This window comes from Salmo salar, chromosome ssa02 (assembly GCF_905237065.1).
Source record: "Salmo salar chromosome ssa02, Ssal_v3.1, whole genome shotgun sequence".
Lineage (NCBI taxonomy): Eukaryota > Metazoa > Chordata > Actinopteri > Salmoniformes > Salmonidae > Salmo > Salmo salar.
In genome coordinates, this window is record NC_059443.1 from 14539738 (window position 1) to 14553522 (window position 13785).

At 42.7% G+C, this 13785-nt stretch overlaps 1 protein-coding gene across 5 annotated transcripts in view; it reads left to right on the forward strand.

The window, feature by feature from the left end:
* The first annotated feature begins 5001 nt into the window (after window positions 1–5001).
* Window positions 5002–13785, forward strand: part of LOC106585523 (sodium bicarbonate cotransporter 3) — an 86975-nt gene continuing 78191 nt past the window's right edge. For 4 of the 5 annotated variants that reach the window (XR_006764404.1, XM_045712858.1, XM_045712859.1 and 1 more), the window contains exon 1: window positions 5002–5153. Coding sequence is in view for 4 of the 5 variants with exons in the window: in XM_045712858.1 (XP_045568814.1) it covers window positions 5007–5153 (147 nt within the window). In the remaining variant the exon portion in view is untranslated. Of the gene's footprint in view, window positions 5154–10598; window positions 10650–13785 lie in introns of those variants that run through there. The other variant, XM_045712860.1, reaches the window with a different exon arrangement.

The window sequence follows — 13785 nt, forward strand, 5'->3', positions numbered from 1 at the left end:
AATTTATGTATGACACAAATACTATGCATAGAACCAAAACATATAGTTATTATAAAAACACAAGTTATTGTCGCTAGTATTTTTATAAACTATGCAGAGAAAGAGTGAAATACTGTTCTCCATAGAAATGTCATAAGAACATTTGTGGGCAACATAATGTGATGATAGCCTTTAATCCAGTGTGCAACATACAATAGATTCAATTTACTTACTATGTTGTCCCACCTAGCTATCTTAAGATGAATGCACTATCTGTAAGTCGCTCTGGATAACAGAGTCTGCTAAATGATTAACTTGTCAAATAAATAAGGGTGTTCTGGTTTAGCAGTGGGGCTATGATGCGCTTGATGCTCTCCAGACTCTAGAGAGCTGTCCTGATATCCTATTGGTGGAGGGAAGTAATTGACAGTGGGCTAGGGCCAACATGTGTGTTATCACATCTGAATTTAGCCTTGTGTTCTTTATGGAGAGAGGCCTCTAGGGTCTTGGTTTACTTTTAACCAGGTCTACATGACTTTCATTATTACAGGGAGAAGCGTGGCCTGGTTTTAATTATTTGTTTATCATCCTCACCCACTTACTTTCCTCAATGTCCTTCTTTGAATCTCAGCATGTCTGTAACGCTGAATAGCTAACCCCTATGGCAGTGTCTTTTACATTGACCTCTGCCCTTATTTACCTCTCTCTCAGTTGGCCACGTGTCACCACTGCAGCATATCTTCCAGACATGGCCTTGTCTACAGGGAGTCCATGGCGGCTCTATCCAGGAACGTCATGGCTCCCAGTTACACCAGGAGGCATAGTTCACAGGCTAGAACCCTGCCACTGCGAGCTAGGGGAAGACTCATCACCCAAAGGCCTGTCGGAGAGGCCAAGCCTCGGCCTAGAGCTCCAAGGTAAACATCTTACTCTATTACCTAGTAATATAGAGATGCTTGGGGTTAATGACGCATATTTTGAATTGTTGAATTTAATAGAACTCATTTACAGTGTATCTTTAATATCAACGTTTTTTTTTGGTCCGCCATTAAAATGGCATAAAACCTTTAAACTCTCTCTTCACAGGCCCAATCCTCCAGAGTTCATTGCCATATCTTCCTCCAAGCTGGCCGGTGTGAAACATTTTGTATTTGTGCACCTAAGGAAGCTCTTTTCATTGGGTGACACCCAGAGGCACAGAAAGAGTGGCCTGAAACTTTTCTCCTGAAGTATTGCAAATATAATTGGATGGTAAACATCAATGGGCTTGATGATCCACAAGGTGGCGCTCCAGTAATTCAGTAGGAAAAATAAGTGATGGAGGAGTCAGCAGGAAGATGCTCACTTGTCAAGACTAAGACATGCAGGTACTCAGACCTCCCTCACCTGAGAGAGATTGAAGTATGGCGAGTTCTGGCAGTATGGTGACTGCAGGCCAATACCTTTGGCAGGAGTCTCTATGGCGACCAGTAGCCATGTGGGTGAGATGGTTCTGGATGGAATGCAAGGCAATATTTTTGCAACACTTTTTAGCTTTCTATATATTTATTGTTCTGAGGTATGATGTGCAAAATCAGACATACTATTTAATTTAGTCACATGGTACAACACTTGTATCAGTATCAACTTTTAATGTGATTAGGATTTTGAAATATAATTGAAAGTGTGTAGAGTCATATGATATCGTTGCCTCCAGCTCAGGCTAAGGAGCCATTGCATATCCTGTTTAACAGTAAGTTGTATTGGATCAAGTGTGAGCTTAATGACTGTATTATTATTGTTGTCAAATGTTTAGTGCAATGTTATAAACATGTACAGCAGTATAATATACTCGCTAGTTTAGAAATAATATACAGAAACTAATCTAATAAAGGTTTAAAAGCTATTTGGGTAAAAATAAGTTTTAAATGTTTCACGTTTTGTTTCAAATTATTACTGAACCTATTCAGACCGGAGGGGGAGCCATAGGATAGATGCTAAAACATTGATTTGGCTCAACCAAAAACATCAAATCAAATCAAATCAAATTGTATTTGTCACACACACCGAATACAACAGGTGTAGACCTTACAGTGAAATGCTTACTTATAAGCCCTTAACCAAAAATGCAGTTGTAACAAAAATAAGTGTTAAGTAAGTATTTACTAAATAGTAAAAAAATAATTAATACAAAGATATCAAATAATTAAAGAGCAGCAATAAAATAACTGTAACGAGGCTATATACAGGGGGTACTGGTACAGAGTCAATGTGCGGGGCCACAGGTTAGTCGAGGTAATTGAGGTAATATGTACATGTAGGTAGAGGTAAAGTAAATACAGTGTAGCAGCAGTGTAAAAATGGGGGGGGTCAAGGGTCAATGCAAATAGGGGGGGGGGTCAATGCAAATAGTCCAGGTAGCCATTTGATTAGCTGTTCAGGAGTCTTATGGCTTAGCGGTAGAAGCTGTTAAGAAGCCTCTTGGACCTAGGCTTGGCGTTCTGGTACCACTTGCCGTGCGGTAGCAGAGAGAACAGTCTATGACTAGGGTTGCTGGACATTTTGGAAATTTTTAGGGCCTTCCTCTGACACCGCCTGGTATAGAGGTCCTGGATGGAAGGAAGCTTGGCCTCAGTGATGTACTGGCCGTACGCATTACCCTCTGTAGTGCCTTGCAGTCGGAGGCCGAGCAGTTGCCATACCAGGCAGTGATGCAACCAGTCAGGATGCTCTCGATGGTGCAGCTGTAGAACGTTTGAGGATCTGAAGACCTATGGCAAATCTTTTCAGTCTCCTGAGGGGGGAATAGACGTTTCGTGCCCTCTTCACCACTGTCTTGGTGTGTTTAGACCATTATAGTTTGTTGGTGATGTGGACACCAATGAACTTCAAGCTCCCAACCTGCTCCACTACAGCCCTGTTGATGGGAATGGGCCGTGCTTGGCCCTCCTTTTCTTGTAGTCCACGATCATCTCCTTTGTCTTGATCACGTTGAGGGAGAGGTTGTTATTCTGGCACCACTCTGCCAAGTCTCTGTCCTCCTCCCTATAGGCTGTCTCATATAGGCTGTTAACATACATGTTAAACCAGGGATGGTCTTCTGAGCCATGGCTGGCAGTTTTTCTTGTTTTACTTGTCCAATAGTACTACATATCTTCATTTTTATATGTTCAGAAATTACATTTAAAATTATATGTATTTTTCCTAAAATGTAAAATAATTGTTTTAACTAGGGTCAACAGGTGGCTTAAATATACATTTTGATCCAACTAAGGTCACCTTTGATGTTCAGAGAGCTAGCAGGTATTAAGTCACCTCCAACCCCTAGTGAGCGTTTCTAATGCCACAGCATCACTTCCAGTAACTGGCTATAGAAATAACCTGAGACCAAATTAAGGGGATTACAATGTTTACAGACTCTGGACCTTTGGTCCCTAGAGGGTTGCCCTCCAGCATGTGGGGACCAGTCTTATTAATCACACACACACACACTTGTATTGCCATCCTGATTGATCATTGGGAATGCATGCGGCAGCGGACATCTACGTCTGACACGTCTGAAGTGGTTTCCATATCAGTGGTTAATGTAATGACATTCTTTTTCCTTATCTGGTGCAATGGAATGGAACCCTGTATCACAATATCTAAACTACTCTGTTTACAATGTCCACGAGAGGATGATGATGATGATGATGAGGACTACGACAATGATGAGGATGATGAAGATGACGACAATGATGATGACGATGATGATGATGATGATGATGATGACGATGATGGGGATGACGGTGATGATGGTGATGATGATGATCAAAAGTAAACATGCATGTCTTTTCATGAGACTAAAAATGCTCAGATGACTTTTATATGTAGGCACTTACCTTTTAACTTTCTTAGAACAGCTGTGTTTACTCTGAGGTGACACAGCAATTGATTGTTTATTTGTAAGCCACTATGAGCAGATATTTCATAACACAGTTTTTTTTTAAAAATGCTTTTCAATTAGTATTTCTCAAATACAAACCCTGTTTGACTATTCTAAAGAGATTCAAACTTAAACCTTGGGAACAATAATGATCTTGAAATATTGAGGTAATCTGTCAGAATTATGCTGCCAACACAAACATCAGGGGGCAAACTCTACATTAATATGAATAATTTAATCTCTAATAAGCTCCTTACAGGCACCACATACATGTAGTTACTGATGACAGATTCCCACCATACGCACATTATTAGAGTGGCTTTAGGAAGAATACTTACAAAAAGTTCAACGTCAATCTTGGGAAATCAAATCAAATCAACGTTTATTTGTCACGTGCGCCGAATACAACAGGTGTAGACCTTACAGTGAAATGCTTACTTACAGGCTCTAACCAATAATGCAAAAAAGGTATTAGGGGAGCAATAGGTAGGTAAAGAAATAAAACAACAGTAAAAAGACAGGCTATATACAGTAGCGAGGCTATAAAAGTAGCGAGGCTACATACAGACACCGGTTAATCAGGCTGATTGAGGTAGTATGTACATGTAGATATGGTTAAAGTGACTATTACTTGTAATGTATATCAAGTGCTGTTCAGATTTTCAAAGGTGGGGTCAAGTGTCTCAGAAAACCAATATGAGTTCACTATTTTGCTCACAATCATTTGAACTCATGGGCCAAAAGGCTTGACAGTAAAACCAGAGATAGGCTATATAGCTAAATCAATAGCCTTGGCATGGATTTGGTAAAACAATGCTTTTGACCAAACAAGAAGAGCATTTGTGGTTATTTGCTGGCATAATTCCATTAATCTGTTGGAAGTTCACAGATACAGCACCATACTTTTAGCACAAAGTAATAACCAGACAATCAACACAGCATCCTTGCTCTTTCACCAGCCCCTCCGGGATAGGCGTGTCGTACACGCCCATTTGTCTTTTCTACTCTTATCATTGGTCAAAGGAAACCGGCTGCTTGGATATGAAAGGAGAACTTAAACTGCCAATCAAAATAGGGCGGGTTATGCTCAGTATGTAAAAATCGCTACGTTAGGTTAGTAAAAATGCCAGTCAGTCGAGTTGGTGTCGGTGACACGTCAAAAAAGGGTATTTCGGTATTCGATATTCAAATTCTCCCAGAGGATAGGGGACAGAAATTTGGACAAATGGAAGAAGAGGCCAGTGAACAGATGCGACCCCTCTTGACAACCGTAAGTAACAAGTCGTGGTCACGTTTTTTGTTTTGTTCACCTTTTTTAAAGTTTCTGGAAATTACTTGTTAGCTTGGTGGCTAGCAGTTCAGTTGAGGGCGCATTTCTCAAGAGAAAGGAATGGGTACGAAATGGGGGTGGGGGTTCAGTTATGCTTTGCCACCAAGGCATATCGAGATGGAAGTGACAGTAAACATGTAGTTAGCTAACTTACAATAGGAAACAACTTCATTGCTGTTACTTAATACGTGGTATAAACGTGAGAGATAGGTATGCACATATGTTTTCCTTTGTAATTGTTGTTGGGTACCATGTGTGTGCCAGGAAGTAGCCTATATGTCGTCGGTCTCTCTAGCGATGATTCAGAGGCAAAGGGTGTTGAAACTGAGAGGAAAACCTTTTATTGTTAAGAGGACATGTGCGTGCGCCCGGGGTGGTCAGAGGGTATCACCTCGTGGACTCCCAATGTCTCATGTCTCCCCCCCTCTCTACCGCAGCTACAGGACGTTTACTGTAGTTACAACTTCTTATGGTACATTTCAATGTTTAAATCCACCGTTTCATCACTATTGGATCCCTGACCTCAAATGATTTTATTGAAGATACTGAGTTCTCTTGAAAGGGAGTTTACCATTGTGTCACATGGGGGTATTTCCCTGTTCTCCTCCTGACATTCGAGTTCAGCAGTGTCATATTCATTAATTGTTTTCTGTTGCAAAATGTTTTGCTACAGTGTGCCCTAACGAATAAGACCCTGATGATTGTGTGCAGTTGGGAGAGATGGTGTTCCATATCCGGGCCAGGACTTTGTTGAGCTGACTGGACCACATATGCGAACCTCAAATTGACCATTGTCTGTGCCCTTCTTTTCTGTCCCCCTCTCAATATCAAGGCTCAATATTTCCCAATCTCTGTCATGAGTCTGTCTGTCTGTCTGTGTGTGGCCATGAAGTTAACCAACCAAATACTATCTATATTTACAGTTTTCTAACAGGCAACTAGCCTATTCCTATAAGTCCTCTCCCTCTCTCTCAGCCTGTGTATGTTTATAGCTTGGCTGTATCACAAACTGATGGTGACATTCATAAAGCCTAGACAACACTCTACTATTAATGATGAAGCCTTTATGTGCTTTGTGTTTTAAATTTACCTTAATTCACAGTGACATTAGCTGATGAAGATTCTCATAGAACAAAATGTATAACATCTCCTTAACCTATGTTTGCAACAGACCCTTCGGCGTTTATCCACAAACCCTCCAAAAACACCATTCAATTCCCCTATAGGCTTTGTTGAACAAACCAATGGCGGAGTTAGTACAGCCACACATGGGCTATAACCCAGAAAAGATCCCATCTGGAAACATAACCCCACTTGTACTAAGTAGGCCTAGATCAGACATGTCAAATCACTAATAAAGAACAGGACCAGACTTGTTATAAACCTACACATAGTCAACACTTGAGTAAAAAATACATAAAACAATATGTTTTATTTTCACATACAAGGTGCAATTGCAGTGAAATGTGTTATCAGGGTCAGCCATAGTAGTACGGCACCCCTGGAGCAAATGTAGGTTAAGTGCCTTGCTCAAGGACATGTCTGACAGATTTTTCATCTTGTCCGCTCGGGTATTCGAACTAGCGAGCTTTTCGGTTGTGAGACCAATGCTCTAACCTAGTTGAGTGGGTGTGGTGGGGAATTATAATCCCATTTCCAACACTTTGCCATGTGAATGACGCAGCACCTTTTCTTAGATCATATATTCACCTGGTTTGAATATATTGGTACAGGCTGTTATATGGGCGGCAGGTAGCCTAGTGGTTAGAGCGTTGGGCTTGTAAACGAAAGGTTGCTAGATCGAATTCCCGAGCTGACTAGGTACAAATCTGTTGTTCTGCCCCTGAACTAGGCAGTTAACCCACTGTTCCTACGCTGTCATTGTAAATAAGAATTTGTTCTGACTTGCCTAGTTAAATGAAGGTTAAATACAAAAATTGCAGACAGATAGTAAAACGATGCTGCCGAGTACAGGTAGTTTGTGAATGAGTATATAAATCCACTGTGTTCTGCCTCCATGGTGATGCTTTCTGATTATGTTTGTGGGACACTTCCTTGCTGTGTAGACTCTGGAGCGTCAAATCTTTCTTATTGCGTGTGGACCCTGACCTCTAAACAAAACACAACAACATGACAGCGTGTGTGGGGCATGTTATATAGTATCACTGTGATTGTCTTTAAAGTTTGAAGTGCTCAATGCTGTCATGTGCAAGACAAAGATCCATTACAGACGCTGTCTGGACTAGACATTGAATTATCAGACTAAGTCTGTGAGATTTTAATTAGTCTCCATCTCTTAACATTGTTGATATGCTGACTAGTTACTAGCTAATTACCAGGCACAAGGCTGCTTTATTGTAGTGGGCATAATCTGTGATTGCTAATCCTATACTACAATATTGACCCTTTACACCTCTGATTTGGGTCAAAGGTGTTGATGTAAGTGGGCACATGTCTAGCCCTTTCTAAAGGGAGCTTTGACACCAGGAAGCATCATTGTGTCTGTCTGGAGACTCAGCAGCTCTGGTGCTGGCAGGGCTGAGCAGACAAAGGCAGGGGTAAAGCCAGCTGACTGACACAGGCACACACTGGGAATGTCAGAACTCACTCCCACACACTGGGGACTGGTGGACACAGTTATGAGCTCAGCAGGTTGAGGCCTTACTGCAGTCTGGTACCCTGGGCTCTGGGACCTCCCCCTGCAGCTTGTGGCTGCTAACAGGACAATAGCAAGGACCTCCCCCCTCCTGATTCAGCTACACTCCTGACTGCACTGGAGCTGCTCTATTCGTCACCATGAGAGAACAGAGAGCCAGAAGCCTTTGTGCATGTTTATGTCATGACATAGGCTACATGCTCAGACACAAGTCATATTAGGGGTCAAGTCCTCTGTACTGAAAATGTATGCCATGAACCATTTGATAAGCATTTGTGTTCTTAGGCCACACTTCCATGTCAAGGAGCCAGCGAAATGTGAATGAGTTCTTAGTCCTGTCTGGAAATGGAATGATCATGACATCACCTGTTTACCATTTCAACACTTTGTTTTCCAAACCTTCCAAGTTCCAACCCCTTCTGTGAGGACAGCCAGGGGTTCATGAACTTTAATTTCTTGTCCAGTCTTTTCTGCCTGAGGGCCTCCAGGAAGGACACTAGAGCAGGGCTCTCCAACCCTGTTCCTGGAGAGCTACCCTCCTGTAGGTTTTTTCTCCAACCCTGTTCCTGGAGAGCTACCTTCCTGTAGGTTTTTTCTCCAACCCTGTTCCTGGAGAGCTACCCTCCAGTAGGTTTTTGCTACAACCCTGTTCCTGGAGAGATACCCTCCTGTAGGTTTTTGCTACAACCCTGTTCCTGGAGAGATACCCTCCTGTAGGTTTTTGCTCCAACCCTGTTCCTGGAGAGCTACCCTCCTGTAGGTTTTTGCTCCAACCCTGTTCCTGGAGAGATACCCTCCTGTAGGTTTTTTCTCCAACCCTGTTCCTGGAGAACTAGCCTCCTGTAGGTTTTTGCTTCAACCCTGTTCCTGGAGAGCTAGCCTTCTGTAGGTTTTTGCTCCAACCCTGTTCCTGGAGAGCTACCCTCCTGTAGGTTTTTGCTCCAACCCTGTTCCTGGAGAGCTACCCTCCTGTAGGTTTTTACTCCAACCCTGTTCCTGGAGAGCTACCCTCCTGTAGGTTTTTACTCCAACCCTGTTCCTGGAGAGCTACCTTCCTGTAGGTTTTTACTCCAACCCTGTTCCTGGAGAGCTACCCTCCTGTAGGTTTTTGCTCCAACCCTGTTCCTGGAGAGCTACCTTCCTGTAGGTTTTTGCTCCAACCCTGTTCCTGGAGAGCCACCCTCCTGTAGGTTTTTACTCCAACCCTGTTCCTGGAGAGCTACCTTCCTGTAGGTTTCTGCTCCAACCCTGTTCCTGGAGAGCTACCTTCCTGTAGGTTTCTGCTCCAACCCCAGTTGTAACTAACCTGATTCCTCTTATCAACCAGCTAATTATTAGACTCTCAGGTGTGCTAGACTAGGGTTGGAGTGAATCTACAGGACAGTGGGGTTGGAGAGCCCTGCTTTAGAGACCATACTGGGACAAATCAAAACCAAACGTTAGTCTACTAAAAGGTGATTTATGTAAAAAATAAAAAATAAACTTTTTTCTTTTTCAGAAAATTTAATGCACAGAATGAATTCTACAATCACATCTTTCCTATCAGATGTAAGTTGGGTCTCTAATGGAATTTCTCTATGACTCACACAGACCTGCCTCATTCAGGATGTCACTATGGTCGGAGGCCCCTTGACCTGTTATTACACTGTAGTAGAGGCCTGAAGGGGACATCTTCGTCTTTTCAAGGTCTATTGAGTTATGCCTGGTGTATTAAGGTTAGGCTATGTTTCCCACAGTGGAGGCTGATCTCCATCTGTCTCATTTGGTTCTTCCTCTGACTGTTTTCACTTCCCTGTTGAGTACAGTGAGTTATGCAAATTAGTCTTACTGACTTCCCTCTCTCGCAGACGGCATACAAACACTTAGAACAGAGTGGGAGATAGGTAGCAATTGTATGGTTTTCTGCACGACTCATCAGCAAGTGATTGAACCCGCTAGAAGAAGATTCAGTATTTCTATTTTAATCTTTTTTTATGCATTGGCAGTGTTTAGACAGGCAGCTAATTCTGATCATTTTTCCACTAATTGGTCTTTTGACTAATCGGATCAGCTCTGAAAACATATTTGAAAAGATCTGTGATTGGTCAAAAGACAAATTAGTGAAAAGAATATCAGAATTGGACTGCCTGTGTGAAAGCAGCCATGTTCACCCATGGTGATATTTTTTGCTCCTTCCAAAACATCAAAAAGAGCTCACTGACTTCTTCTGCATCGTGTTGAACATCTCCCTCACACAGACTGTGTGTCTGCCGGTCGGTATGACTGTCCCTGCTATCAGGAACTGAATAATTAAGCTATTGAGACTGGACCCTGAGGAACTCCATCCCCCTCTCTCACGCTTTCTCTCCCTTTTGACTTCCAAAGCCCCCCTCTTTTCATCTACCTCTTAATGGCCAACCCCCACCTTTGTCTCCCTCTCTCTGGTGTGTGTGTGCCAAACCGACAGTGATTGGTTGACGGGAGACATTAGAAAATCATAGAGCCTGACTGGATTGGTTGCTGAGCGAGCAGCCGGTTAATAGAGTGCATCGGTCTCTCCCCTTTTTTCCATGCACATCTCTTTCTTTCTCCACTTCTTCTTCACACTTGTGGGGTGGTCTTTGGGAGATACATGGCTATCTGGAGATGCATAGATTCTGAAATGCACATAGGCACAGTGGAAGCTTAAAACCTAGGAAACAGTTACATTCCTACCCCTCCAGTAAGAACAGAAGTTACCCTGCCTGCGGTGATTCTTCCCCGTTATGGAGAAGGGGGAAGGAGTGCATGTGCTGCAGACAGTAAGTCTGTTTACATCTGAGAGGAGAGATGAAGAGCGATTGGGGGAGACAGGAAGTAAGAGGGGAAGATAAACAAGAGAGGTGGGTGGCAGTAGTGTGAAACGGAAAATAGTTTCTATTCAGTTTGGTAGGTTTTGCTACACCCTTGAGTCTATGTTTCACTACCATTTTTAATTTCACATTTTATACTCGTGTGTGTGTGTGTGTGTGTGTGTGTGTGTGTGTGTGTGTGTGTGTGTGTGTGAACAATCCTTGTGGTACCAAGTCCTCACAAGGATAGTATAACAAGGACATTTTGTCAGTTCCTATGAGGAAAAATGCTAATTTAGGGTTAGAGTTAGGCATAGATTTAGGGAAAATAAGATTTTGGATGGGAATCAATTCTTTGGTCCCCACAAGGATAGCAATACCAAACTGTGTGGCCTCAATGTATTACTTTATAGGTCTAGATTGCAATCTACAAGTAGCCAGGAGTTTAGTGGGTTCATGTTGCGTTTGTATCCATTTCTTTTCAGCTGATTGTCCTAAAATGGAACAGGGATTGAGTGAGAACAAGAGAGAAGCAGTTTGAGTAACTTGGCTGGTTTACTGACTAGCATGATACAGCACTTGTTTCACTGTGAATGGTTCAATGTGAGAGTTTGAAGATATTACAGTAGAGATGACAGGTTGTGTGTTTGCTCGCCATTTGTTCATATTCTGATATCTCAGCTGGCTTGGTGGTGATGGTGTTTTTCTTTGCAAGCCTGTATATCATTATCCTGATCAAAAGTAGGGTAAGTGGCGGGTTCACAGAATGTTCAGAAAATGTTCAGATTAGGCATCAGGAGACTGTCATCAGAAAATGGAAGGGAAAAGGAACACCTAGACAGTTGCACAACTGAATGCATTCAACCAAAATGTGTCTTCAGCATTTATCAGAGAGGTGTGGGGGGCTGCCTTAATCAACACCCATGTCATCAGCGCCCGGGGAGCAGTTGTTGGTTAATTGCCTTGCTCAAGGGCAAAATGGCAGATTTTTCCAGTTTGCTGGCTCAGGGATTCAAACCAGCAACCTTTCGGTTACTGGCCCAACGCTCTTAACCATCAGCGTAGCAGTAGAGTAGAACGACTTTTCATGTTTTCTTCCGCTGTTATTTTTCTCAGAGGGGTTTACACCTACAGTTTTGTGTATTGGCCTCTTCAGTGTAATTGCGATATGGGTGTGTTTAGGCCTATATGAGTCGTATATCACCCAGGCCTACCCAGAGTGGATTAAGTGTCAGCAATAGCAGCACCGGTGGGTTGTAGCCTGGAGACAGAGCTAAAGAAAGCCCCATGGGTTGTCCTCTTGACTACTTGACTGAAACAGAATAGAGGGATGTTACAGGGGCCAGTATCTCATTCATAGGATGTTACATACACTCATAATCTCTCATTCATAGGATGTTACATACACCTCTCAGCACGCGGGACTTTACATAACATACGGTAACCCATGGGCACTAAAGGGACGTTCATAGCATCATATCAAATTTGGTGTCAAGTGAAAGCTGAGTAATTTATTAAGTGAAGGTATATATTAATTTTCCATCCTGAAAATGTGGAATAGGAAAAGGATCAGAAATCTGGTGAAACAGATGGAAAGTGGGTCTTAGGAAACATTTACCAGGAACTCTTAAAAAGCTATTAAAATACAGTGTGTTGCATTCAAAAACTATTCAGACCCCTTGACTTTTTCCACATTTTGTGACGTTACAGCCTTATTCTAAAATTGATTAAATATATATATATATTTGTATCATCAATCTACACACAATACTCCATAATGACAAAGCGAAAACTGTTTTATTTTTATTTTTTATTCTTGCAAATGTATTCAGACCCTTTGCTATGAGACTTGAAATTGAGCTCATGTGCATCCTGTTTCCATAATTTTTAATTGAACCTTTTATTTAACTAGGCATCAACCTTGATGTTTCTACAACTTGATTGGAGTCCACCTGTGGTAAATTCAATTGATTGGACATGATTTGGGAAGGCGCACACACTGTGTGTGTGTGTGTGTGTGTGTGTGTGTGTGTGTGTGTGTGTGTGTGTGTGTGTGTGTGTGTGTGTGTGTACACACACACACACACAGACAGAAGTATGTGGACACAACCCTTCAAATTAGTTGATTCGGCTATTTCAGCCACACCTGTTGCTGACGGGTGTATAAAATTGAGCACACAGCCATTCATTTCTCCATAGACAAACATTGGCAGTAGAATGGCCTTAATGAAGACCTCAATGACTTTCAATGTGGCACCGTCATAAGATGCCATCTTTCCAACAAGTCAGTTTGTTAAATATTTGCCTTGCTAGAGCTGCCCTGGTCAACTGTATGTGCTGTTATTGTGAAGTGGAAACGTCTAGGAGCAACAATGTCTCAGCCGTGAAGTGGTAGGCCACACAAGCCCACAGAACGGGACCGCCGAGTGCTGAAGCGCGAAGCGCATAAAAATCGTCTGTCCTCGGTTGCAACACTCACTACCGAGTTCCAAACTGCCTCTGGAAGCAGCGTCAACACAATAACTGTTCCTCAGGAGCTTTATGAAATTGGTTTCCATGGCCAAGCAGCCACAGACAAGCCTAAGATCATTATGCGTAATGCCAAGTGTCAGCTGGAGTGGTGTAAAGCTCGCCACCATTGGACTCTGGAGCAGTGGAAATGCTTTCTCTGGAGTGATGGATCATGCTTCACCGTCTGACGGACAAATCTGGGTTTGGCAGAGAACGCTACCTGCCCCAATGCATAGTGCTAACTGTAAAGTTTGGTGAAGGAGGAATAATGGTCTTGGGCTGTTTTTCATGATTCGGGCTAGGCCCCTTAGTTCCAGTGAAGGGAAATCTTAACGCTACGTTATACAATGACATTCTAGACGATTCTGTGCCTCCAACTTTGTGGCAACTGTTTGGGGAAGGCCCTTTCATGTTTCAGCCTGATAATGCCCCTGTGCACAAAGCGAAGTCCATACGGAAATGTTTTTTTGAGATCGTGTGGAAGAACTTGACTGGCCTGCACAGAGCCCTGACCTCAACCCCATCAAACACCTTTGGGGTGAATTGGAACGCCGACTGCGAGCCAGACCTAATCGCCCAACATCTGTGCCCGACC